Genomic DNA, 27,949 nt, shown 5'->3' with positions numbered 1-27,949 from the left:
AAGCGCAACCTGTCCGCGACACCTGTAGACGCGGCACTTAAAAGCTAAACGTGCCAATGGTTTCCTCAACAATGATCCAAACACCTCTCGAACTTATAAAAACACGAAGACTCCATTTGGGCAGCCTGAACCCTATCTGGGGAAGCCAGGGACTCCGAGGGAAGCGGGAGAGTTCAGGTCTGGGAATTAAGGTCGCAGATCTTTCCAACTGACTCTTGCCCTTTCCCCTTTCTTGGTGTTCCCTTCCCTTTCCTTTTTTTCCCTCCTCGCTTTTTCCCCCCCTTGGCTATCTTTTCGTTTTTCCTTTTCTATCGCTTATTTTTCTTTCTCTTCTCTACTCCTGACCTCCCCCAACTTCTCTATTCCGTTGCATTGCTCATTTAGTTTCTAAGTTTATGTCCCTGGCCGATTTCCCCGTGGGATGCCTAGCCTGCTTCTGTTCTGAGGCAAATCCTGCAGAGAGGCGAAGGCAGCGCAAACGCTGGCGTGTGAGTATGCTTAAGAGTGACCATGTCAGTGTTTTAGTGTGACTGTGAAAAGTGCGCGCTTGCGTGACTGAATCAATTTGTGTGGCAGTGAGCAGTGTGTGTGCCTGAATTAGCTCGTGCATGAGTGTACGCGTGTGTGGAGTGTGCATGTGTGAGCGCGCTTGTGTTGGAGTGCCCACTCCTCCTGGCGCTGCAAAGTGCAGGGGGCGGGCCGGGCGGCAGGGGGCCTGCCCCGCTGGATTCCCGCATGCTAGTTCCGGGGCGGTCGGGTCTAAAGGGCTTTATGCACTGTCTGGAGGGTGGGGTCTGGCGCGGGTAGAAAACGGGATACCTCAGGCCTCCGGGCAGGCTTTCTGCTGCTAGAGGCGAGCTGAGGTGCGGACCGCAAAGAGCAATCACAAGAGGAGGCGCTGCTGGTGCTGTGAGGGAGGCGCGCCCACCTCCCGGGGAAGGAACGGCGAGGCCGGGAACTTTCGCTAGGATGGAGCGCCCGGCGGCGGCGGTGAGGTGCAAACTACTGCTGGCTCTCGCCGCTTGCCTGGTGCGGGTCAGTGGTCAAGGTAAGCACCCACTGGCCAGAGCCATGCAGGGGCTATGGACTTCCTTGGGCACGGCAGGGTAGAGTTCAGCGGAGAGGAGCGACCAGGGTAGGGCGGCTGCGCGGCAGCTGCTCTTCTTGGGGGGGAACTAAGGTTGCCCTGCGAGCGGGCTAGCGCTAGCGCCCCAACGCTGGCCCAGGAACTCAGCAGCCTCCAACTTGAGAACGCAGCTCAACCGGTTTTGGTGACAGCTCAACCCATAGGGATCCCCGTCTTTCTTCCCACGCGGGTTTGTCTTGACCCTTCTGGAAAACACTCTGGAGTTGGGACCGGGAAAAAGAGGATCTTTTTGCAGATCTGCAACCTGCACCTACCAAGGATTTCTTTATTGGAGTCTGAGCGTCCTCGCAGCTCTGAGCGCAGTTTTCCACCTGCAGCGCTTGGCTAGGGAGATCGCTTAGCGCGCTCAGGGCCGCAGGCCAGGGTTCCCCCTCCCATCACCGGCGAAACTTGGTCCCGCGGTGACCCCCAAGAGACCGCATCTCATGATACAGATCATTTACGAGCCAAGATAAGACCCGGAGGCGGGATTGGCCGAGAGTGCAGCTGAGATACTGGAGTATTTTCTTGAGGAGTTTTGCTTTCCAACAGGGAGGTGGGGGCTTTTGTGTGCATGAATGGGGCCAGTTTGCGCCGCCAGTTTTGGGGCTCGAATGCAGAAAGTTTCTAGTATGGCTTTAGACTTCTCAAGTTGTTGGAGAGTTGTTTTTACAGAAACAGAGGGAAGGGAGGAGAAGTGGAGGGAATAAAAACAGTAAGAGGAGCTGAGGAGAGGGAGAGACAAGCAAGTGAAAGGCATGGCGAGAAGGAGGGGAGAAAGCGAAGTTGAAGAGCGAGAGAGCATGGGGGTCTTGGGGGTGGGGGCCAGCGCGAGAGAGCGAGCGCCAGCGCCCGAGAGAGAGCGAGCAGGGATGAATGGAAAGGGCCAGGAGGCTACAGGAGAACCCGCGAGCTCTCTCCCTGGCTTTCCGTTGCTAGGTAGCAGCCGCGAGCTGCGTGTGACCGACCACCAGACAGACAGAGCGGACACTGCTGCCACTGCAGGGACTAATCTGTCTGTGGGGATGGGGGAGTCCCCCCTTTCCCCTCCTGCTCCTTCCCGTCGGACATCTTAATTGCCCTACAATAAAAATGAAACCCCTATTGTTGCAGGATTAGCCAAAGCAATAAATTGATTTCCCTGGATCACGTATTGGGGTTGACGGGTGGGTACTGCGGAAGCCCCCATTTATGGAGGAGAGAGGGGAGGGCTTGTGGATGGGCCGTGGCATGTATTCAAATGGTTAATCTGCTTTCTTTCTTCAATTCTTAGCGTAAGCTTCTTAGAGAGAATCAAGTAAGTAATTATACAGCAACTCCTAGCAGCACCCATTTCAGACTTCCTGGGAAGAAGTTTGGAAATGCCAACAAACCCCACTGGTTTTGCAAAAATCTTTTGGAAAGGGAGGGGAGGCAGGGTGAGACCGTTAATAATTCTTTCTTTGGACAGCTTTTTCAGTGTTGGAAGTAGAAAGAATTTATTTTTATTGTGGGAAGTTTGCACAGTGCAAATATGTATATATTATATTTTTGTATATCTATATATCTCATGTGCTAAATATAGCAATAGGATTTACTACATGTTTCTGTTCCTGCCTGGCAGAAGGAAATTTTGCCCTGATTAATTTACAAAGTCCCTGTACATCTAAAACATATATTCTTTTCTCTGGGAGGATGGTTTAGTCTTTAAATAACCAGTTTCTTCTCTTCTCGGTAGTTGACATCCATGTATCTTCTATTCTATGATAATATATTGTAATAATATGTATAGTAGTAATAACACAGCACACATTTACATATGTGACAGGTCCTGTTCTGGGTATCTTACAGTTATCTATTCATTTTGCCTTTGTAATATCCTTTTAAAGAAAGTAGTGTTATTATCCCTAATTTACAGATGGGAAAATGGAGGCATCTAGCAATTAAGAATTGCCCATGGTTCATATTACTAGAAAATGGCAAAGATATGAGGCAAACCTAGGGAATTCTGACTCTGTAGAGTCCATAATTTAACCATTATGGTATGGGGTTCTCTGTTTCTCTCTTTTGTTTTGTGCTAAAAATGTTGTGGTAAGTTGGGGCTGAGGCTGTGGCTCAGTGGTAGTGCACCTGCCTGGCATGTGTGAGGTGCACTGGGTTCAATTCTCAGCACTGGGTATAAAAAAATAAAATAAAAGATCTATCAACAGCTAAAAAAAAATGTTGTACATGTGTGAGGTTATTAAAGAAGCCCAGCAGCATTTTGCAAGTCCCTACTGGGTAAAATTCACCTGCTGCTTCATAACCATGGATGGTGGATATTTTTTCAGAAACTTCAGGTTTCTAAGATCTGAACCCAAGTCTCTTCATTCCTAGTCTTCATATCTGATATATTTTTAGATATATGTCCTCTAAATGTCCTGAGCCTGGTTGGTTGAAGAGACTTCTATATTCCCCTTGTTTTGATTTTGCCTTATCATATGACTCTAGAGTCATATGATATGAAATAAAATATGAAATAAAATATGATGAAATTGTAAATGCCTTTAGTTAAGCATTGCATTTTAGGTAGGAAACCAGAACTAACTTTGTGCCACTAGAAATTGGAAGAGCAGAATGTTGAGTGTTGCATGGTTAGTTTTTCTGTTTTAAAAATTCCATGTCTGTAAAAATTATTTGCATTTTCTTCATCTTTTTCATAACGCTTTTCAAGAAAAAAAAATTTAGGAGTGCCTTCAGGAGTTAAGTTCTAGGTTGCAGTAGTGGCTTCACTACATTTTAGCTGTGTGGCCTTGGAGAAGGCACCTAACTTTGCATGGCTCAGGTGTTCAACTGCAAAACTGACATGATAATAAGAACTTACCCCATGGCATTCTATATGAACACAAAACGCTAAAATTGTAAAGTACTTAGCATGGTGTATGGTATATAGATCACGAAAATTAACTAGTAGCTATTTTTATATTTGTATATGTACATTTTTTTGGGGGGTATTGGGGATTGAACCCAGGACTTTGCACTTGTTAGGAAAGTACTATTTTTATATTTATCAACACTTAAAGTAATATATTCCTGCTTACTGTTCATATTTCCAATTTTCAACTGCATGTAGAAAAGTCTTCTTTAAGCATTTTCTACTAATAGGTTTTTAAGGAATTCCCAGATCTGAGGATGTACTTTGAAGCTTTTTTTTTTTTTAATAGTATTGACCTTCAACAAAGTTATATCTTTAATCCAGTAAAATTTGGTGATGTCCTTAAGAGTATCATCTTTTATGACATTTGCGTCTTTGAGTGAAGTTTGTATGTTTCAAAGAATTGTGTTTTTGTCACATCTTACTTCTTATACCTGATTGATGCTTTTATTTCACAGCAATTGGCTTATATTTCTCTACTTGAGATTCCTCTGTTCTGTTCTTTATAGGGCTTCTGCCTGAACTCCCTTCAACCATTTGGTGGAAACAAGAATTTTTGCAGTTAAAGGGAGCCTTAGATATCAACTGGTCTGCTTGTATTATTTTACAGATAAGCAATTAACCCAGGAGAGGGGCGGGAAGAGGGCTGAAAGGAATGAAAGGGAAGGGAATTAAGTACCTGGCCTTAGGGTATGAAGACTGTAGTAGAGCTAAGATGTGCATCTGAGCATCTCATTCCCAGTCTTTGCACTTGACCATTTTTTCTTGATACATGTAGTCTGAAAGTCCCCACCCTCTTTAGTCCCAGAGATTTCTAATTCCTTTCAGTTGATCCTCACTTATCAGATGAGTCAGTATGACAAGTAGATGACCTTCGTGAATCTTTTAAAAAAACTGGGTAGGTCTCTTGCTCCAGGCCAAAGAGGAATCCTGTGGTGGGTCAGTACAACCATGTGCATGTACTTTCAGTCTGACCCAGCACTTCTGCCACGTTGGAATGGAGCCCCCAACTCCCAAGGACCATGCCTCCAGATCCATTTTGCAAATCTTTGGGCCATCAAAACACATTCTTTGGATTTTCTAGTGCTGACTGCGATAGAACTAGATTTTTAGTCTTGTTCAAGGTACCTTTTAGGTCATGGTTAATCATTTGTCCAGATGGCACTCTAAGAACACTGACAGGTTTTTAAATTTTTAAAATTAGAATTTTTATTATAATTTAAAATAATGATATTATGAACCTAGATGTATTTCTTGTGTTACTAGAAACATGGTAATAATGACTTTGGGGTGTCTGCTAAGTCCCACCAGCTAGAACAGAGTACATAGAAAGTAGAGGGTGCTGACAAAAGATTTTGAATTGAAAGGAAACGTTCCTTGAATAATTTCTCGGCAATCTTGTTATGAAATATGAGGAATTTGAGATTTTGGAATTAGAGGATCTGGGGTTGAATTTTAGCTCTGCTTTTCACTATCTAGGAAATCTAGTACAATGACTCTTAATGCTCTGGGTCAGTTTTCTTTTCTGTAAAATGGGTCCATATCCACCTCACAGGATGTTTATGCAGATCGAATGAGGCAATGACTGTGAAGTCTCATATAGATTCCTATCCTACATTATCATTTTACTCAAGAATTTGATTTTTTATAACCTGGGGGTGGAGGTATTTTAGTATCTAGGTAACTTCTTTGCAGTTAGTTCTGAGAAGGACACACCCATGCAGACTGATGTGTCCTCTTAGTGACTACGAAAATTTTAATGTTTTTCAAGATGTATGTAAATGACAGAAACCTATGCTAAACCAACTGAAGCCAAGGAAAATTATTGAAATTATTGAAAATTATTGAAATATTGAAAATTATTGAAAATTATTGAAAACTATCTGAGTTTGCCCGTTTTTTTCCAGGCGGAAATAGTCAGATATTGGCAGTTTCATTTGGTTCAGTCAAATACAAAATAGAGGCTTGCCCTATGTTGTATCATTCTTGTTTTCTCATCATCTCCTTTTTAAAAATTGTTGACAAAATGGTAAAATATTATTACCACTATGGTTTAGTGGTCACTAATATGAAGCCACTCCCAAACATGTTCTCTTTTAGTGTAAAATGGCTATCAATCATATGCTGTCCAATCATCTCCACTGGGAAAGAGCAAGAGTTTGATTGGTTTCAGCAAATGTCTCAGAGGATCACAGGGACTTTGCAAGGTCTTAGGCTCTTGGGACAAATGACTGCCATATCCAGGGTTATGAAGTGTTCCTATGACTTAGGCATGTGTCTCTTACTTGGTCCCTGAGGTCATGGACTAAGTGTGGACCTAAGAGGGGATCTGGGGTAAGGCTACCAGGAGAAGGATGAACAGATGCTGAGCTGCAAAAATGACCAGTACACCTTAACAGAAAAGGTTGACTGATGATGTTATTTTTATTTTGTATGTGAAATCAGACTTGAAAAGGCTGACAGTCCTCAGATGACTCAATGAATTGAAGGGAGAAAAATATTTATTAGAAATATTAAAAGGCATGGTGCTCTGTGTTCTTAGAATCATGCTGCAACTTTTAAGTTTAGGGAGAGAACAGGAGAAGGAAAGACTTTGAGAAGGTTTATTTGGAGCCTCATATTTTCTTATTTGGTGCAGACCTTTGTGATGGACAGGGAAATTCTAGAAAATGAGCAGAGAAACAGAATATAGGAACTCTTGAGTCCATTGTAGGCTTCCTTTTTTTTTTTTCTGTGACTCCGAGACCCCTAACTCCTTCTCCAGCTTATTTCATTCCCTTGTTTGTTCCTTTTCCACATATGGATCTCAGCTATGGGAATGAGGTAGATGGAAAGAAGAGAGAAGAGTCTGAAGATAGATTAAGATGCTTCCATGGAGATAGAATATATCCTGGTGCATGTCTAGGGGTCCCTAACATTTGACCTAGGGACTTCTTCCACAGATGGTAGAACAGATATCTTTTCTACCTTACTGGAGTAATTTTCAAAAGCCAAATATATGCACGCTGTGCGGATGGCTATTTTGTCGGTGGTTAATTTAAATTCTTAATTTGAATAGCAAGTGCTAAGAAAATGAAAACATTATTATTCCTAAACTAGGATGGTTAACTTTCATATTTGGGCACTTCTGATTTAGGACAGCAGTGACACACAATGAAGGAAACATCTTTCCTAGAAAAATGACATATTAGATAATTTAAAGTTTCATGTTGAAATCTCGATACTTTTTGGTCCTTAGCCCTTGGGTCATGCCTGACCTCAAGGTTGTAGGAAACAGTGAGAAATGAGTGAAAGGAGGGTTGCCATTCTGTGCATTGAAAAGTTAAGCCACTGTTATCAAGGATACAATGACTTGTGTATTGTTCAGATCTTGAGATTCAAGTTTGTAAGCAATACCCAAAGGTCTCTTTTAAATTTATGCAACCCAGCTAATAACACATGAAGATTCCTCATAACTTGGAAAATAAGCCTTAATTCATTTGTCTCTTGATTGACATTAAAGTGTCAACATATCTGCTTTTTGGGCCCAGTGGGTGTTGAGGAAACCTGAAGAAGAGGAAGAGGAAAGTAGCCACAATTTTGTTATGCTACAATTTCTTGGATTCTTATATAAAAAATCCTGTCTTATAATGTCAGGAATTTGTATGTCATTTCAGGCCCAATTCTTTGGTTTTTATCTCATTAACGAGGAGTACCTTTCTGAATAAAGACTCAAAAAATTAAACCATTTATTTCATAGAATAATCCATAAAGTTGAATTGCAGAATTGACATAGTTTATCTGAAATATGTCAATCTTACCCACATTTGAACCTTACTATAAGAGGAAAATGCTGTTATTCCCACATGAGCTTAATTTTGGTTTGGGGCAGGGTTTGGAGGACATTTCTTGTTTCAAGAAACCAGAAATAGAAAACCCAACTCAAACTGGCTTAAAGAACAAAGGGTATTTATTGGCTCATGTAGGTGAAAAACCCTGAGACAGAATGGAGTTCAGGTGAGGTGTAGTCAGGGCTCTGGTTCCCTTTCTTTGTGTTTTTTTGACTCAACTCCCCTCTAAGTTTCAGCTTTGTTTTCAGTCTGGTTTCCCATATGGTTGTAATATTGCTGCCAGGGCAAATGGGGCTGCTTGTTTCCTTGATCACACTTAGAGGAATATTCAGCCTTGAAAAAGGTTTTAGTTATGTTCTTAAAAGCATTATTTCATCACAGGAACTTAAAATGTTATCATTTCTAAGGACCTTAGATGCCAGTTAGCTTCCCAAAGTTGTCATATCATAAAAATCACCTGTGGAGCTTTATAAACTGTATATATTCTTAGGTCGAAACCCTTGCTTACTAAATTAAAGATGGGAATTTGTTTTGAAGAGTTTTTAGGTGGTTCTGAGGGTCAGATAATTTGGGAACAACTGAGCTAGGTAATACCTCTTAGTTTTTTAGTTTTATAAACTGAGACTTAGATAGGTGACCAGTCACTGCAGGGTCCTTTGAGTGGCAGTTTAGTGTACTTGATTAAATCTATTGCTTGCTCTGGATGGGAGAGTTACAAGAATAACTACTCTTATTGTCTGACGGTAAGACCATCTCCTTTCCTGGCCAGAACAACAGGTCCTCCATGTTAAATCTCTGCCACTGTTTGTGTCTTAATTGTGTTCTTTGCCCTTTCCCTGGGCACACTTGAAGCTCTTGTTCTTACTACATGATGTAAACAAGTGTGAGTGAGAGGTCTTTTTTTCCTTTCTCACCTAAGGTAGAAATTTATTCAGAGCATCCTTGACAGTGCCCAAGAGCTTCTAGGACAGCCATGGATTCCATAGTTGGAATGGGAATATTGTAAAACCTGATAGTTCATTTTCTTTATATCTTAACCTTGTCTGTAGCCCTCACTGGGACTTCCAGTTTGTTGATCCTACCTTGTCTGCACCGTCCCTCAAATTACTCATTAATTTGCTTCCGTAGCTTATATTTTATGACCCACTAACACCTCCTGTTTCCTTCAACCTTTGAGACTGTCTGCTCAAATGTTTTTTGTTTTTAGTAAATGTGAAAGTAGAAGCCATCAGGAGCTCGAAACCCTTGACCATCATCTCTTGCTCTTCAGCCTGTTTATTCTGTCTTCCTCCTATTATTCTGGAAGAACAGTCCCTGCTCTTAAGTCTAACTGCTTCATTCATGTTCTGGATCCCATTCTTTCTCATCTCTTACTAATCGAATCCTTTCTCTTCTACAAAATCCTCTTTGTTCCACATTCCCTTCTAGATACCACCCTCACTTCTCTGTTCTTCTTTACAGCAAAACACTGACAGTTTGACGATATCCACTGTAATTTCTCTCCATTTTTTCCTCAAATCTCTTCCTTTCAGGTTTTTGCCATCACCCTTGACACATATTTCTTTGTCAAAGTCACTGATGAACTCCATGTTAAATCCACTGATTCATTCTCAGCTCTGGTCTTATTATTCTTTTTGGGGTGTGCTGAGGAACAGGTCCTTGCACATGTTAGGCAAATGCCCTGCCACTGAGTTATAGCCCTGTTCTAGCTCAGATCCTCTTTAACCCATGAGCAGTTCTAGACACAGTGTATCCTGTTTTCTTCTGTGAAACTCTTCCTTTGATTTCCAAAAAACTACACTCTCTTTGTCCTTCCTTTTGTTTTCTTTCCTAGCTGCTCTGTTTCTTTGGCCTCATCCTGTCTCACTTATATACTGATATCTTTCAAATTTATGTACTAATCCAGACCACTACCCTAAACTCCAGACCAATATCTCTGTCTGCTCATTTGACTTATCTATTTGGTTGTCCAATAGCCATCTCAGACTTAATGGATCCCAAAGGAAGCTCCTGATCTCCACTAATCCTCCAAATCTGTTTTCCACCTGGAATTCCTCACCCCAGGAAATGGCTTTCTTGTTCAGGCCCCAAAGCTTTCAGATTGTGCGTGACTTGCCTCCTACAGGTATTTGCTCATGGATACCTGCTGGGATGTGGTCTTCTCTGCTCCTTTCTTGTTCAGGCCCCAAAGCTTGGATTCTGTGTTGATTCCTCTTTTTCTTTTTTACCCCTTACCTAATCTTTCAGAAAACCCCATTGTTTCAATCTTCAAACTATTTGTAGAATCCAGTCACTTTCACCATCTTTGGCTTCATCACTCGGGTCCATGTGACCACCATCTTGCCTGGATTATGGCAACAGCTTCCTTATGTCACCTGCTTTCCTCTGTCCCATTCCTCTCTACTGTCTGTAGTAGCTAGAGGAGTCCTCTCCTAAAATCAGTCAGATCATGGCACTTCTCTGTTCAAAAAGCTCTGGTGGTTTCTGTCACAAACAGGCTGGTTTGTCTAGAAATAGACACTGAGACAGAGCTTGGAGCACAAGATATTTGCTATGACCAATGCCTGTGAGAGGAAAGAGAAAAAGGGGCAGAAGAAGAACTTGAACTAGGACAAGGCCTTGGGCAACACTGCAGAAGTCCTGGAGCAAGAGTTGCCTATTAAAGAGTTCTGTTTCAGGCCCAGGTAATATCCTTGCTCAGCTACTGCATATGGCCTGCCCTGGGAAGACATGACCTTGGGCAGGTGGCCTTCTCCAGCTGAGGCAGATCCCCCAAAAAGCTGATTGCAGGTAGAAAGTCCTTCCCTGCAGCTGGTCCTACCTTGAAGGGGAAACTGAGTTGTGCATCTCCAGGTGTCCTGTCCTGCTGCATCACATGAAGGGTCTAAGTCCTTCCAATGGTCTATAAGATTCCAACCATCTGGCCTCCGCATTACCTCCCTGACCTTGCGTCCTCGTCTCCCCAACTTAGTGCTTCAGGCACAGTGATACATTGCTTTCCCCCAGCACAGTGAGCCCTCTCAGGCCTTTCCATTTGCTTTCTGTCAGATTGTCAGATTGTGCATGACTTGCCTCCCACAGGTATTTGCTCATGGATACCTGCTGGGGTGTGGTCTTCTGATTCTTTCCTGATTTCCTTTCTCCATTACATTTCTCACCATCTGAGAAGGTACGTTAATTAAATTACTTAATTTGTTTATTTGCCAATAAGTCTTTTCTATTCTGCGATGAAATGGATTTTCATCTCTTTTATTCATTACTTTATCTGTAGTGTCCCAAATAGGGCTAAATAAAGTTGAATGGTGGTGCATAGATGCCACCATGGATGTTAAGAACAGGCATCCTCAGCTCATCACCATGCTCCTGGTCTTGCCAGCCCTATATTCCCCCAGGCCTCTGGAGGCCCCATCAAGATCCTGATGGAAAAAAAAAAAAAAAGAAAATTGCTGTCTCTATGAAAGCAAGTGGCTTAGCAACGCTGTTTCTCTTCATTTGACTCCCAGCTATGCCCATTGGCCCCCACCCCCTGGTGACTCCCAGTGCACTTGAGAGTAGCTGATTCTGCATCAGTCTTTGTAACTTCCATCCCAGACTCTTGGTTACCCTGTGAGAATTTCCCTATGCTACAGAATGGGTCCTTCTGCTATTTTTAGGACAGATTTGATACAGTAGCTTTTACAAAAAGATAAGCCAAAGTTTTTAGACATTATGTTAGTGGACTGTCATTCTGTGTTTAAACAGAACACAAAAGAAAGCTTTCTGAGATCACGGCACAGTGAAAACAGCCTTGGTGAGACAAAAGGCCTTCTTTGGAGAGGGGAGGGGCTTCCAAACTCCAGGGGGCCTCTTGGACAGTGGTGGCAAGAACACCACAAGTCCAGTCAGGGCGTTCCTGAGTCTTGTTCTTGATGAATGAAGGAAAAATGGCCCAACCAAACAGGGCCCCAGACTGTTGAAAAAGGCCTGTGGCTGTTTGTCCTTTGGGCACAGACTTTTTTATGTCAGTCCCATTCTTTTGAGGATTCCATATGTAGCAATTAAGTTAGAGGGGAGTGCTGGGTTGCATGCATGTACGGGTAGAGATGATGGAGGAATGAGCTAAAGTAATACCTACCTTTGTGTGTGTATGTGATGCCAGGGATCAAACCCAGGGCCTCGTGTATGCGGGGCAAACACTCTACCCATGAGCTACATCCCCAGCTCTAATAATTACTCAATTTTTTGAATACCTTCTGTGTACCAGGTCCTAGATGTTTTTCAGTTATTAGTCTACTTGCTTCTTTATTAACAGTCCAGATTGTATGTGTAACGGACCAAGGCAAAGGCAGGTGGGATAATTTGCCAAAAGCCATTCAGTTACGTGGTAGAGCTAAGAAAACCAGTGTTGTCATTGTGGATAAATAAGAGCAAGTGGAAGACAGTTTCTCTGTAAACCTTTACTTAGTGACTCCTACAATGATAAGTCAACGCCATTTCAGAGGCTGGTACCTTCTCATTTCAATTTCAACTTTTGGGCATTTTCATTGATACTTTTGGCAGTTCATTGAGTACGTGTTGATCATGACCTTATCGTGTTCCAGGCATGAGGTAATGAGGTACTACAAATCACCTCCATATGGGCTCTGTCCAAAATAGCTGTGTGTTGAAAGTGTCCATTTCTATTCCTTCTACACTCATTAGCTTCAGTCTGATTCTTGCCTGCTGGGGTTCTCCTATACTATCATTCTATTATCTAGGAACATCTTTTTCTCTATAATTACATGTCTTTTCATTCAGAGCACCCTTATCTAACCAAAGTTCTATTCCAAACTTCTCATCAGGGATGGCAGCGATGTATAGATTTGTAAAGGTTTTTGTTGCTTCATATTGATGGAAAAATTCCCAAGTCTTCTTAAAGTCCTAGAAGAAAGTCTGAACAACCAAAATGAGAGCTAAGTCTCCTTACATCCCAGAGGAGTCTGCTTTGTAGATTTAGAGAAGGCATCTCCTGTGTGCTGGATATGTTTAAAAGTCTCTTGGCCCCAAAGCACCATTCATTGTTGTCAAAGATGTCTGTTCTGTCATTGCTAGAGCCAGTTATTCAGAGTAAGACAGTGTAGCCCCCTGAAACTCGAGTTACAAAGCAGAAAGGTTTTCTCCTATAGGGAAAAATAGTTGGTTGAGATAGTAATGCATAGTCAGTGCTTGTCAGAGAAGGGTTCAGAGAGAATGAGATTTGAGTTTAATATGTTTTGATGGGGACTAAAGAAGTTACCTGAAGGTTTGAGGTAGTCTTAAAAGGAATGTACCTGCTCTTTCTTGGGACAAAAGGTAGTGTTCCTTTTCCTTAGGATGGCTTTAGGGGAAGTTTCTACTATGAATATTAAGTGGGCCTCAAAAGTTTTTTCCACCTGACGTGGCTTTCCTTAGTTAACTGGATTGAAATAGAATTGTTAGAAGAAAATTAGAGACCAGCCCTGGAAGCAATAAAGTTGAAGACTCTATTAATAATCCCTTAGGGATCTGTCAGTACCTGTATAAGTTTGAGAGGAAGATCTTGGATTGGAATGCCAATGGCAGTTTTTATATTTCTAAATCACAATGATTGCTGCTGATAGGAAATTCTGTTTTTCTTTTATGTTAGTGTCTACTAAAGAATTTACAAATGAATAAAGTCAAATACACACATATCCCAAGTCAATTACTGAAAGGTTGATTTTTTTTTTTTGACCATATGAGGGATGGAATCAGGGGTGCCAGCCCTTTTAAAATTTTATATTGAGACAAGATTATGCTCAGTTGCACAGGCTGGCCTCAAATTTGTGATCCTCCTGCCTCAGCCTCCTGAGTAGCTGGGATTATAGGGATGTGCCACTGTACCTGTCTTTTAAATAGTTAATTTTTATGTACCAAAATTCTGAATTTTTTTCCAGTTTATTTCTGACGTAAAAATTTACTCCTTCCCTAATATTTGGTGCAGTGAGGTGTTGAAAGAATTTGCTAAGTAATCACTAGAGGTTGAGATTCTAGTGAAAAACAAAATGCATGGCTTAAAAATTGAATATACTAACTGGAGGACAGTGGAAGGTAGATGCTTCTCACTGTAAATAATTAAACCCAAGAGTGCAGACAGGAGAGATCTTGGCACCCAGAGAGACTTGACTGAGAAGGATGCATATTTTATCCAACACTTGGACTTCTCTGTGAGGGAAATCAAAGGGTCTTTAATAGTTGTTGCAGATTGTGAATATGTGCACCAAAATCTCACTGTAATCAGATTTATTTTTCAAACGTTTTGCTGTGATTAAAGGAATGAGAAAGAGAAGGGAGGAGGAATGAACTTTTATTAAAGCCTCAGTACTCTTGCCCTTTAGGAGATCTCAGCGTGCCTTGTCATAGTGACCTGGGAACTTTGGTTCCCTCCAGGGCCTTCCTGTTCCATGGGCACATTAGTAGATCAAAGATAGTAGTAGCTCTGTTTTTCTCGCAGTGGATCTACTAATTGAGAACTAGATGGGCAAGAGACACATAGGACATTTCTGTTTTTTTTTCCTCTAACAGTGCTTGTTTTCTTAGCCCCGCCCCCTCCAGCCTTTTGTAAGGGGCAGGTTTCGGTAAAAAGGGGAATACAATTTTATAGTTCCCAGACAGGGAAGCTTTGAGTATGGGCATTTATTTTTTTATTTGTTCTAATTAGTTATTCATGACAGCAGAATGCATTTCGATTCATTGTACACAATTGCAGCACAACTTTTCATTTCTCTGGTTGTACAGAGTATTGGCATTTATGAAGTGCTTATTTTATTTTAAAAATTAACATAGGCTAAAATCGATGTGTGTACATTTCTTTTCCTTTCCTTCCTTTTTCTTTTTGCAGGACTGGGGATGGAACCCAGGGCCTTGTGCATGCTAGCCAAGTGCTCCACCACTGAGCTCCACCCCCAGTCCCTGTTTCTGTAAGTTCTAATACATGTTTGTATCTGTGTAACCACCACCACCACCACCACAATCAGGATTAGAACAGTTCAGTAACCCCCATTCCCTTGTGCTGCTTCTTTGTAGTCACTCTATCTAAACAGTGTTTCTCAAGTTCCTTTTTTGAAAACTCACTTTCCCAGATGAAAGTCTCCATTGCCTTTCATTTGTTCATTTTTATGCAGGAAGTGTGCCTTGCTCATTTTTGAAGTAATTCAAAATGACATGGTTAGTAAGTTTGCAAGACTGCCTGTCCTTTATTATAATGGGAGAAAAAACCCTGGAAAGATGGCAGCTCTTTCAGTATTGCCATATAAAATTTTTTTTTTTCCACAACCTTACTTGTTGCTAGATTGGAATCTGCAAAGAAAACACACTCAAGAAATTTCCCTGGAAGAGGAGACAGAGGTTTATTTTTTATTTAACGACTTACCCCTTGACACCTGGGAAATGATTAGTTGATGTTTTCAAAGCAGATTAAGTCAGTGTGGTTAATTAACTGTGGTAATCAGGTGACTTAAATCAATTAACTCCTTGTTAACAATTTCCATCAATTTTGTAAATAAATGACTAAATCAGTAAATTGTACTCTTAAGATGAAAGACTGTTTCCTGATTTATTTTGTTGATGACAAATTAGAGATTTCTCCTCCTCATTCCCTCCCTGCCATCCTTACTCTTAATAATGAGAATCCTTAAGCCAGTTTTAGTTTGAGAGGAACACACCAGAGTAACGCTTAATATATGGTTTTAAGGAAAAGTCAAGTGTAGAGACACCTTTGCTCCTTCATCTCAGCACATTTTGAAAGAATGATTTAGGGAATTGAAACTTAATAAGTAAGCGTGTACTTATTAACATTAAAGGATAATGGGAGTTGAAAGTAATGCTGCAACTCACTCTAGGATAAGCTAATTATTAAATCATTTAATGTTTTCTTTTCCTTTTCCTATATTAAAGCTGATTGAGGGATATAATAAAATGAAACAGATTTTGGGTTTTAGCTAGCAGTAAACTTTAATGGACACTTAGGAACTCTATTTAGAAGGAGTTTATCAAAACATTGGGGTTATGTATTTTTACCTTTATTTTTTGGCACTGGGATTGAACCCATAGCCATCTGTCAGTACCTATGTAAGTTTGCATTCATCTTTAAATCTTGATTGTTAAGATACCATGCACATTTACAACTGAAAAGTTGTTACTTTAAAAAAATATTTATCATTTATAATTCCCTTCCTTGGTTACATGACTTTACTTTGTCCTGGTCTCCAGTGAAATATGGACCAGACTATTATAAACTGTATTTCATAGCTTTGAGTGTGCCTTTGCGTTTTCTGAAAGACACTGAAAACTTGGAGGACTTGCGTTGAAAAACATATGACATAGGGTTTTTAGAACTGTGCCAGCTAGGAAGGAATATTTGAATAGCCTTTGAGGAGTTAGTAAATATTTTCATATTTGCAAAAATTCTATGCTAAAATCACTCCCATTTTTGTAAAGAAAAATTTCTGTGGTTTCCTCAAAGCTATAGAAGGTGGCCTTCATTTTGGGAATGAACTGAATTCAGGGATGCACATTTCAATCTCTGGCTGCCAAGTCAAACTGGGCTCTCCCACTATTATAGAAGTTCTGGGTCATGCTCCCAGGGCCCTTTCTCACTTGCCCAGGATTGCCAATCTCAGCAGGTTTTTCAGGGACAGAGTTAACCTGTGGCCAAACCCTTTCTGATACTGGGACATGGCCTGAATTAGAGCTTGGAGATGTTGATCTGCTGCTTTCCAGATGTGTTCCCATTGACCTCTCTGCAGTTTCCTGGTCTATCCAGTGGATATTAGTCATTTCTACCTCACAGGTTCCTGGGACTATTTAAAGGACAAGGTCCTGGCACTTGGTGAGTGTTCAGCAAACATTTGGCCCTATGGGAACCTGGTACTAAATCATTCATAGTTGACCAGCTCTTGGTTGGGTCAGTGCCTCAGAGCAGCCAGCATGCTGTGGTCTTTTGAAATAAAGAAACCACTTGTCAAATTCTCTATTCATAGGGATTGCTGGGGGAAAACTATAGCTTTTTAAAGGAGATGGAACTATCAGATGAGGCACTATTAGAAGACAAGGCCTTGTAATCTGCCTGTCCACCCCAAGAACATTTGGTCCTTTACCTCCCAGGTCTTGAAGGCACAGACCCTGATGTCATGTTACTGAGTTCAAACTTCTTAGCAGACTCTGTTTTCTGTGAGTTTCATGTGCCCTGGAATTGTTTCCTGTAAACTTGGCTTTGTTCAGAGTTTACTGGTGATATTTCTGTAACTCTGAGGACAAGAATGATAGAAGCATGGGTCTGAGTAGAAGTCACGGGTGTTCTCTGGCCAAGGAGAAGCATTTCCAGAGGGAAGGTACACTTGAAGATGAACCCTTGAATTTGTGAGAAGTTTTAAACAGAACATGTAAGAATCATTGTCTATGTTTTTTTTTTTTTCTTTCTTTTAAGAGCCCCTTATTAATGAAACTTAGAAAGGTCAGTGAGAAATTCTACAGGTGAGAAAGCTATTAAACTAGACTGGGCTAGTAATTATAGTTAAAATTATCTCTGCTGTATTTATTGCACAAATATTTACTGAAAGCCTGTTGTGTCAGGAACTTGTGATATATAGATGAAGAGACATGAAAATAAGCATTTGAGGTAAAATAGAGGTTTAGAAACACAGAAGAGGGGACGATGATGGGCAGGAGGCATGAGGGGCCTGAGGGCAAGGATGGTGGTGTAGATTTGCTATTAGAATTGAGTCTCAGCAGCTAGGGGGACTGAGGCAGGAGGATTGCAAGTTCAAAGCCAGCTCCAGCAATTTATCAAGGCCCTAGGCAACTCAGCAAGAGTTGGGGTGGGGATGTGGCTCAGTGGTTAAGCACCCCTGGGTTCAATCCCCAGTACCAAAAGGAAAGATAAAGGAAAAAAAAAAAGAACTGTGTCTTGTAGGAGGGTGTTGCAGGAGATGTTGGGGAGTGCATTGTGGGGGATGTGTGCTATGTAAGAGCTATGTAAGAGCTATGTAAGCTGGCAAGTACTGTCATCAGACTTCCATTTTGTAAAGATAATACTTGCTGCAATGAGGAAAAGCAGAGCAATCAGTTAAGTTAGAGGATTACTTACTGGAATTATCTGGGTGACAGGTGATGAGGCTCAAACTCCACTTGTGGACCTAGAGGTGACGAGAAGGGGACAGAGTCACCATGGGATGCAGAGAAAGCTTACATTTGTTTCTGTTTTTGATAATTCCCATTATTTTTATAAGCAAATATGTTTTACTGATAGGAATATTAGCCATGTTATCTCAATGTATGTGCATGTTAATTAACATTCATAAATACTCAGCAGCATAAATACTTAGTGTTTTGTTGCAGTGCTGGGGGTTGAACTGGCTTAGTGCATGCTAGACAAGTTCCAAGCCACTGAGCTACATCCCCAGTTCTCCATGGTGTTTTTAAAAATCTTCCTGTTTGAAAAATTCTTGCATCTTCTTCATTTTTTGGTACTAGGGATTGAACCCAGGGGCCCTTAACCACTGAGCCACATCCCCACCCTTTTTTATATATTTCTAAAATTTAGAGACGGGGTCTTGCTAAGTTGCTTAGGGCCTCACTAAGCTGCTGAGGCTGCCTTTGAACTTGCCTCAGTCTCCCAAGTTGCTGGGATTACAGGTGTACACCACTGCGCCTGGAAAGTTCTGGCTTCTTGACCACTGTGGTGTAGTGAGTGACATTTTCTCTGGTTTAGTTGATGGATTTTTACTTGGATCAGTTCCCTGAGGGAGCATCTGGAAATACACTGGGGTATTTTTTAGTTGTCACAATGCCTGAGTATCATTACTAGCATTTAGAGGACAGAGGATGAAGATTGAAACCAGCTTCAATACACAGGACAGTCCCACACTTCAAAGAATTTTCCAAGCACAGATGTCAGTATTGCCCGTCTTGGTAGGTAGGGAGTGAAGAGAGAGACAGGAGGGTCATATTGGTACTGAGAGCTGTCATTTACTGAAACTTGGTATACAGTCACCATAACTAGAACATTATGGAACCTTATGATGGCCTAGGGAGGTAGATACCAGTAATGATCCCCTTTTTGTTGATGAGCAAGCTGAGGCAGAGTGGGAGAGTTTACTCTGGGTCTTGCATACTTACCACTGGTGCTCTATTATTTCCACAGGCTCTACTGTCTTGATTCTGTAACTTTTAATATCATGTAACTTTTATGTAACATGAACTTGATTTAACAATGATTAGTTATAAGAGGAAAAGAACTACATTTTCTTTAGGCATTTCTGGTGATATATATATATATATATATATATATATATATATATATATAATCAGANTTCGTTTTTTTTTTTTTTTTTTAATATAAAAATTTTTATAACATTTTTTGAAAAGTATGGTGGCTTTGTGGATTGGGAGAAACTTATTTGAAAAAAACAGTTGGTGCTTCATAAATGCCTAAAAGGAAAGGAATTGTTTCCATGTTGGTACTGAGTAGCTTTAGAGGATATCATGAATCTTGGAAATACGTTTTTTTTTTTTTTTTTTAAATTTAATGTAAAAGAAAATCTGCCTCAAGTACAATCTTTGGACCTTGAAGACAGGTGTCAGTGATATCAGAAGAAGAATGTGGCTCTGTCCTGAACATGTCTTGCATTTTCCTGCCTCTGTGCTCATTCCAGTTCATTTCCTCTGGGAGGAATCCCCTCCCCTCAGACCCACTTTTTAGTTTAAGTGGTCCTTCCTCTACAGGGCCTTTCTGGATGTCCACTGGATGTTACCTGAATCTCTCTTACAGCACTTATCATCATGCCATGAATTATAATTATTTATGTATACGTAATCTAGGAGCATAGATGCTAGGTGTCACCTGTGCCTCCTCTGGGCTCCTGTACATGGCACAGTGCCAGCATAAATAAGAACTCAAGACATCTTTGCTTCATGGAAATTTAAAAGACCAACATGAGTTGTAGTGAAGCAAGGCCAAACGCAGGGGAGGATGGCATTCTCTACTCTGGATTCCTGTTGCAAAGGGGATTTTGTTTGGCTTGAGCAAGATAAATATTCATTTTTCTATTCCATAAGCAGCAATAGAAGGCTGGTTTGGTACTCCCATGGTATCATCAGGGACGTAGCACCTATTTTCCTGATCACCACCCTCAGTTTGTGGTTTCCTCATTGTCCAAAATGGCTGCTCTTTCCAATGCCATCCTTTCTCTATACCAGGTAGTGGGAATAGAGGAGGAAAAAGAAGGAAGACTTTCCAGAGGTCCTGCACAACACCAATGCTTGCATTTGATCTCACTGGTCAACGCTTAGTCCCAGGACCACACTTACTTAAAGTTTGGGAATGGAGCTTTCTCCTAGCTGAGTGCATTGTTCACCTGAATAACACTGGGGTTCCATTATTAAAAAGGAAGGGGGAAATGAATGTTGTGACATACTACTACTGGTGCTGGCCACAGATGATCAGGTGGACACTGGGCATCTTTAATCCAGCTTTTAATATCACATTTTGGGAAAGGCATGGAAAATTTGAAGAGTTTGGAGGAGAGAAACAAGGATGATGGGAGAATTGGAAACAGTGTTATGGGGGGAATCGTGAAAACTGGGGACGTTTCTTTAGAAGAAGAGAAGAATGAGAACAAGGGCTAGCTCTCTTGAAGTATTTGAGGAACTGTTATATGGAAGAATGATAAAACTTATTCTGAATGACTCCAAGTCATAGGAAGGAAATTATAGGCATGTAGAATCTATCTACTCTCCGAAATGCTGGATTTGACTTTAAGATCTTTCTTGACCTTTGACCTTTACAGTACAGATATATATATCATACGATTACATCCCCGAATCTGTGATTTTGAGGTGAGAAATATAGCTCATTCTCTGTTTTATTCATGTCAGAATCACTTTCGTTCAATAGTTGATGTGGTGGCAATACTATTAGCAGTCTAAATTTTGAAAAACTCAGTATTTTTCCTTTTGTGAGATGTAAGTTCTATATTTCCTCCATGCTTGATTTTTTTAAAAAAATGTCATCAGGTCAGAGACAATTTCCCAGTGGCTGTGGTGGTACATGTCTGTAATCCCAGTGACTCAGGAAGCTGCAGCAGGAGGATTGAAAACTTAGGGCCAGCCTGGGCAACTTGGCAAGACCCTGTCTTAAAACAAAAAGAAAAGGGCTGGGATATAGCTTAGTGGTAGAGCACTCACCTAGCATGTTGGAGACATCACAAGAAAAACAAACGACACCCCCAACCCACACACAAATAACCAACACCAACAAAATTCAGAGCTATTATCAATAGTAGAAATAATCTAGCAAAGAATTACTTTATTCCACTGAGTAGATGATGTATTTTTGATATATGTAATAGATATGGGCTTGAAAACCTCCCTGGTTTTGTGAATTAAGTTCCATTTTTCTAATTTGGTTTTATTTTGGGCACAACTATATTGTTTTGTATGAACCTGAGATACAAGAAATGTTTAGTTAAGGAGAATATGATTAAAATAAAAATGATAATTTAGTAATAACTTGATACTCAAATTTCTGTGTTAAATCAGTTTTTATGGGAGAATAAGCTATCATAATTAGATTAATTTTAAAAGATTCTCCAACTTTGTTGCAGATTATAAATATGAAATTGCTATAGTGTATAAGCAAATATATAAGAAACTGGAAAAAAAAAACCTTATAGAGTCAAAGGGAGACAATATGTAGAGTCTAAAGGATCAGAAAACACTTGCCTAATTAAGACTAGTAAGGAGAGCCAGCATTTGCTGAACACTACTTGAAGCTCCAGGCCATTCTTCTCTCTATCCTCCTGTGAATGTTATCTTATTATCACCATTTTCAGTTGAGGAAACTGAGGCACAGACATTGACATGACCTCCAGAGTCCAGAGGTGGGGTTGGGGTTTGAGCCCAGGGTACATGATGACAGGGACTTGGAGAGTTACTTGGCTTCTGAGTGGTTGTTGCTTTCCCCTTTCCTTGCCCCACTGTAACTTCACATCACTCTGTCAGTAGTGTGTAGCCATCGAGTAATGCACACTTTGCCTCTTGGCCTTATGTGGATGAGTGGGTGGCTTTTAGATATGCTGGGCAGAGTGGAAGAAGGCAAATACAGACTCCTATACTTGAAGTTATAATGATTCCATATGCAGCAGTAGTTGAACCAATAAGGGGTCCAGTTCATGACTTAATCCAGCGATGGCAAACTCATGGTTGAGCGATGATGCTCTACAGCACAGCTTTATGAATGTGTATCAAGTCCTTTCCTTGATCTGGTAGACTTCTGGGCACTGTCAGGCTTGAGTGTGTCCACGTGCTTGTGGTACACGTACACGTACATATGTAGTCCATTGGGTGCAACTGGGAATCTTGTTTCTAGTGGAAGGAACTCCTTGAGTTACAAATAGTACAGGAAAGGCTTTCAGTTTACAAAGGAACCCAAACGGCAGTGTTTTAATGCATCATATTCTTTTGTTGGTAGATTCTCTTGAGTTCCTGGGAGTTGTTGGTTTTGCAATATTTCCTAGGGCCTTTTTCTTCAGCCTGGATTAATCTAAAACATATTACACTGATCCAGAAATGTCACCATATTGTCCCAGGAAGCTCTTTGATTTTATTTTAACTGGCCTGTGCTTTTAAAATGGAAAAATGCCTCTTACTGATGACTAGGTTTCTGTAATCAGCAGAGATGGCCTTGTACACATACCACAGCCTATATGGTATGATGTTAGGAACCCTGATAAGATACACTGTGCCCCTGAAATCTGCTCAATCAAACAGAAATGGAAGAAGGAAAATACAGAGAGAAGGCATTTGGGTGTTAGATGCCTAAAGTGCCACAATTACAAAATTCATCCCCTTGAGGGTTTCCTATTTTCTTTAGAAAATGCAAATACCCAGAGAAGGCTTTAAAAATCACTAAGCCTTTCCATGATAAGTTCACTTGGGAACAGATTTTTGGGGTCAGGGTGGAGAGCCATGGAAACTCTGGCCACATTAAGGGAATGAGAAGGAAGGGATTTTTTAGAGGGGGTGGGGGAAATGAAGCTGAGGTGGGATCCTTTGACCAGATAAGGCTCTAATCGCCTCATTCCTGGACTATCAGAAGAGCCTTTTAAGTTTAAGTTGCTTTTTCCTCTTTGTAACTTTACCCAGCGCTCTAGGGAAGTGTCACAGTAAACAATGAGCATGGCCTTCTGGGGACCTGCTTACCCCAGCTCCTTGGTTCCTGGGGGGAGATGGGTTGGTTGACCTGGCTTGCCAACCTGGACAGCCAAACTGGGCAAGGCAGCCATTTCCTGACCACTGTTCTTCTACCTCCCAAAGAGCCACTAGTTAGTGGTTTACCAGAGCCTCCACATGTTAGCTGGGTTAAGTGGGTTGGAGGCTCACTCTGTGCAGTGAATACTTAGGAGGGTGATAAGGGCTCTGTGTTAAGGGGTGGGGTCGGGGCAAAGACATATTTCATTCCTCCTTTGGAGGTGTTGGATGTCTAGGTTCATTTTTATTTTTATTTAGTTTTTGATACCGGGATTGAACCCAGGGCACTTAACCACTGAGCCATTTTTTGTATTTTATTTAGAGACAAGGTTTCCCTGAGTTGTTTAGGGCCTGATTAAATTGTTGAGGATGGCTCTGAACTTATTATCCTCCTGCCTCAGCCTCCTGAGCTGCTGGGATTACAGGCATGCCACACTGGGCCCTACTTCCTGAATTAATCTTTGTTCTTAATTCTGTACCTTATACTGAGGTAAAAACTGAGGTCAACAGAAATCCTTTTGTGACTATAGAAAGATAGCCATGTTCAAGTTTAATGTACAGTTTAATTGTTGAAGGTCTACTCTTGGGAAACCTTTATATTTATCAATATTGGGAGTTGTCAAAATTATATACTGACAATATTTCAAAAACTCCTGAGAATCACCTGATATAAAATAGACAAAAATCATAAAAATGTGCATTTTGAGAAAATAGAAAGATATGTAAATAAGAAAATAGGAAATTGGTGATAGGATTGGTTTTGGATTTAGCTAGACATGTATGTCCTGGAAGAAATGATATTCAATCTTGTACTTGACCCAAGACTGGGCCAATGATTCTTTGTCTATGGGAGCAGGTAAGGCAACCATCAACTTCGTCACTCTTGCCTCTGAGCTTCCTGCCAAGCTAGGTGGCTCAGGTTTTCAAAGTTTTATCTTGATTAGACAGCAGGGAAACAACTCTTTGGACTGTTAGAGTTGGATGAGGGATAGGAGAGAGAGCCTGGGAGGGAGGCTGTGCTCAGACATTGTGCTGGTCATCAATGGGAGCTTATTTAATACTCATTATAACATGCTTTTGCAGGTCAGAAACTTTTGGGGGGTCAGGGGACTGGGGTTGAACACAGAGACACTTGATGACTGAGCTACATCATCAGTTAGCCCTTTTTATTTTAATCTTTTTTTTTTTTTTTGAGATAGGGTCTTGCTTAAATTGCATAGGGCCTCAGTAAGTTACCCAGGCTGACCTTGATCCTCCTGCCTCAGCCTCCTGACTTGTCTGGATTACAGTTGTGGCCCACCATGCTGGGCTGGCAGGTCAGAAATTTTTTAGGTGAGAAAACTGCATATCATTTTAAACCCAAGTTCGTCAAGCTACATCATTTAAGCAACAAATATTTATTGAATTGATGGATAAGACAAATAGTTCCTGCCCTCAGGGAACTTATAGTTTGGAATGGTGTGGGAACAAAGTCAGTGCTTTGAGAGTCAGGATTGAAATTCATGGGTCTCTGAAAAACCAAAGGCCGAATGTTCTCTCTGATAAGTGGATTTGCTCTATAATGGGGGTGGGGCAGGGGAAAAATGGAGGAACTTTGATTGAGCAAAGGGGAGGGAGGCAAGGAGAGGGGACAAGGGGGCAGGAAAGATGGTAGAAGAAATGAACATCATTATTCTAGGTACAGTCTATGTATGACTGCAGTATGGTGCGACACTACATCCTGTACAACTAGAGAAATGAAAAGTTGTGCTGAAATTGTGTACAATGAATCAAAATGCATTCTACTTTCATGTACATAACTAATTAGAACAAATAAAAATAAATACAAAAAATAAGAGAGAAATTCATGGATCTTTGGCTCTTAGGCTAAATTTTTTTTTTTTTTTTGGTGATACTGGGAATTGAACCTAAGGCCTCACAAATGTTAGATAAGTGCTCTACCACTGAGCTACATCCCCAGATCTTTTTATTTTTTATCTTGACACAATTTTGCTGAGTTGCTAAGGCTGGCTTCTAACATGTGATCCTTCTGCCTCAGCCTCTTGAGTCACTGGGATTACATGTATGTGCCACCATACCTGGCCTGTCTAATATTTTTTTCTCCCATTGGTATCTTCTTATTTTAGCCCTTATTGAAAAAAAACCTGAAGTTCTTAGACTTTAATTTAAATTTTATTTAATTATTATAATTCTTAAGGCCCCATATTTTGAATATTAGATCATTCATTCATTGACTAATTCAATACTGCAACGATAGCTATTAAAAATTCAATTTTTGACAAAATATCTAGCATTAATTTATTTTCTTTTTTTAAAAATGGGTAATACAGAGAATCCCATAATTTCATTAAAAAATTGTTTTAATTATTTATGTCAGTTGATAGAGATTTTATCATGTGTACTTTCTGGTATAGTTTTTTACTGAAAACATTTATTTTCTCCAGCATTAAAATTCCAAGATTCTATTTTACTATATGGTTAAAAATTTATGAGTGACAATAGATTTGTACTTTCATTACCCAGGATACTTAAAACAGAGAATAGGCAAAGTTCTAGGAAATGCACTATATTTTTGAAAATCTTTTTGTCTGTCAGTCATTGCAGATAGACTTGAAATTTTATTTAAGCAACTAGTGATATTGACACATCATGGCTTCACCATATATGGGCAGAAAGCTGAACCCCAGTTCATCATACATGGCTATCAGTTGGTGACAATGTAATGTTGTTGATTCTGTGTCAACAAGCCATTGAGCTGTTGTGAGGCATCACAATCACATTATAACATAATGCGATGACATTTATAGAGCCTGGAAATGATTTGGAGACCTATAAATGCTGTTTGAGCCCAGGCAAAACAGTCTACGGCCAACAGACTCCTGGTGCAACAGATAAGCTGCTGCTGAGACAAGTTCTGAAGTTTTTTTTGCTCTGTTATAATCAACTTAGTAGAGGAGACATAGGAAGTTTAGTATCAATCTACCACAAGAGTCTTTGCAAATAACATAACTGCTGTTTATGGATTCACAAATTTTAAAAATCATCTTTACCTTTGTTTATGAAATTAAAATCATTATTAGGATTGGGGGTGTGCCTTAGTGATAGAGCACTTTAATAGCATGTGCAAGGCCCTGGGTTCAATTCCAAGTACCACCAAAAAGAAAGAAAAATTATGATTATGCTTATTAGAAATTGTTTATAATAAAAATTAAAAAATTTGATTTATGCATGTTATTGTAGCTTTTTTGTTTTGGATACAGTATACTCTGTATTCTCCAGAATAGTGCTTTATCACGTGAGGGTTCTACCTTAATTGAATGAGCAAAGAATTAGGCTTCCAAGGATGTCTGGTTGACATCCTCAACTCTGTTTTGTATTTTATTTAGAGACAGGGTCTCACTGAGTTGCTTAGCACCTCACTTTTGCTGAGGCTGGCTTTGAACTCATGATCCTCCTGCCTCAGCCTTCTGTGCTGCTGGGATTACAGGCATGTGCCACAAAGTGTCTGCTTGACTTTAAAGTGTCTGGTTGACTTTTTTTTTTTTTTTTTTAGAGAGAGAGAATTTTTTAATATTTTTTAGTTTTCGGCGGACACAACATCTTTGTTCGTATGTGGTGCTGAGGATCGAAACCGGGCCGCATGCATGCCAGGCGAGCACACCATCTGGTTGACTTCTAAGAGTCTTTCTGTCTTCTCCTGAGGGACAGCTTTGAAGATGGTTGTTGAACAGTTGATTAAATTGAAAGAAACAGTAACAGCATGATCCATTATTAAAAATCTACAAATTATCTAGATCTCTTATAGTTTTCTGGAAGTCATTTTGACTTCACCTATATATTATATTGCATCAAATATTCACAATTTACTGAGTATTTGATGCACTGGGAATACAGACACATTCATTCTTGCCTTTAGATTACACTTACCAATAATGCTCTGTTCATGGTAGATTCATAATAAACTCCTGTCACCTGTCAGCCTTCTTTTGGTTACTTAGTCTTTTTTAAAAACTTTTATTTTATTTGTTCATTTATTTTTATGTGATGCTAAGGATCAAACCCAGTGCCTCACATGAGCAAGGCAAGTGCTTTACCACTAAGCTATAACCCCAGCCCCATTAATATTAATTCTGGTACTTATTGCCCAAGAAAATACTTATTTTTTATTTTTGTGTACCAGGGATTGAATTTAGGGGCGCTCAACCACTGAGCCACATCCCCAGCCCTATTTTGTATTTTATTTGCTGAAGCTGGCTTTGAACTCATAATCCTCCTGCCTCAGTCCCCCCCAAGCTGCTGGATTTACAGGTGTGTGTCACTGTGCCTGGTAAAAAAAGACTTTTTTTTTTTTTTTAAACAGTATCTTTATTTTGTTTACTTCTTTTTATGTGGTGCTGAGGATTGAACCCAGTGCCTCACATATGTGAAGCAAGAGCTCTGCCACTGAGCCACAACCCTAGCTCAAGAAAAAAAAAAAAACTACTAAACATATCTTTTTGGCACTCTTGCTGTGCAATACTTCTTGACAATTGAAGAAAGTTCTTATTTTGTTGACATAAGTCAGACATGCCCTTAGCTAAATTGTCAAGGTCCAGTCATGCATGTACATGTACCTCACTATTCACCTAACAAATGAACTATTGTCGAAGTTCAATGTTTGGGTAAATAATAATACAGTGAGCTCCACCATAATCATCAACATTCCCCACCTGCAGTACTGGGGATTAAACCCTGGGGCCCACTAACACTGAACTACATACCCAATCCTTTAACACACACACACACACACACACACACACATACTTTTTGAGACAAGGTCTTGCCAAGTTGCTCAGG

The 27,949-nt window shown here is 40.4% G+C and overlaps 1 protein-coding gene across 1 annotated transcript in view; it reads left to right on the top strand.

Moving 5' to 3' along the window:
- Positions 1 to 807: 807 nt before the first annotated feature.
- Positions 808 to 27,949, top strand: part of Lrp2 (LDL receptor related protein 2) — a 192,866-nt gene continuing 165,724 nt past the window's right edge. Inside the window, exon 1 of the mRNA XM_048811966.1 lies at positions 808 to 1,048. Within this exon, the coding sequence (XP_048667923.1) occupies positions 970 to 1,048 (79 nt within the window). The 5' untranslated portion in view covers positions 808 to 969. The remainder of the gene's footprint in view (positions 1,049 to 27,949) is intronic.

Source organism: Marmota marmota, unplaced genomic scaffold (genome assembly GCF_001458135.2).
Source record: "Marmota marmota marmota unplaced genomic scaffold, marMar, whole genome shotgun sequence".
Classification (NCBI taxonomy): Eukaryota; Metazoa; Chordata; class Mammalia; order Rodentia; family Sciuridae; genus Marmota; species Marmota marmota.
This window is presented reverse-complemented; position numbering and strand designations above follow the sequence as displayed.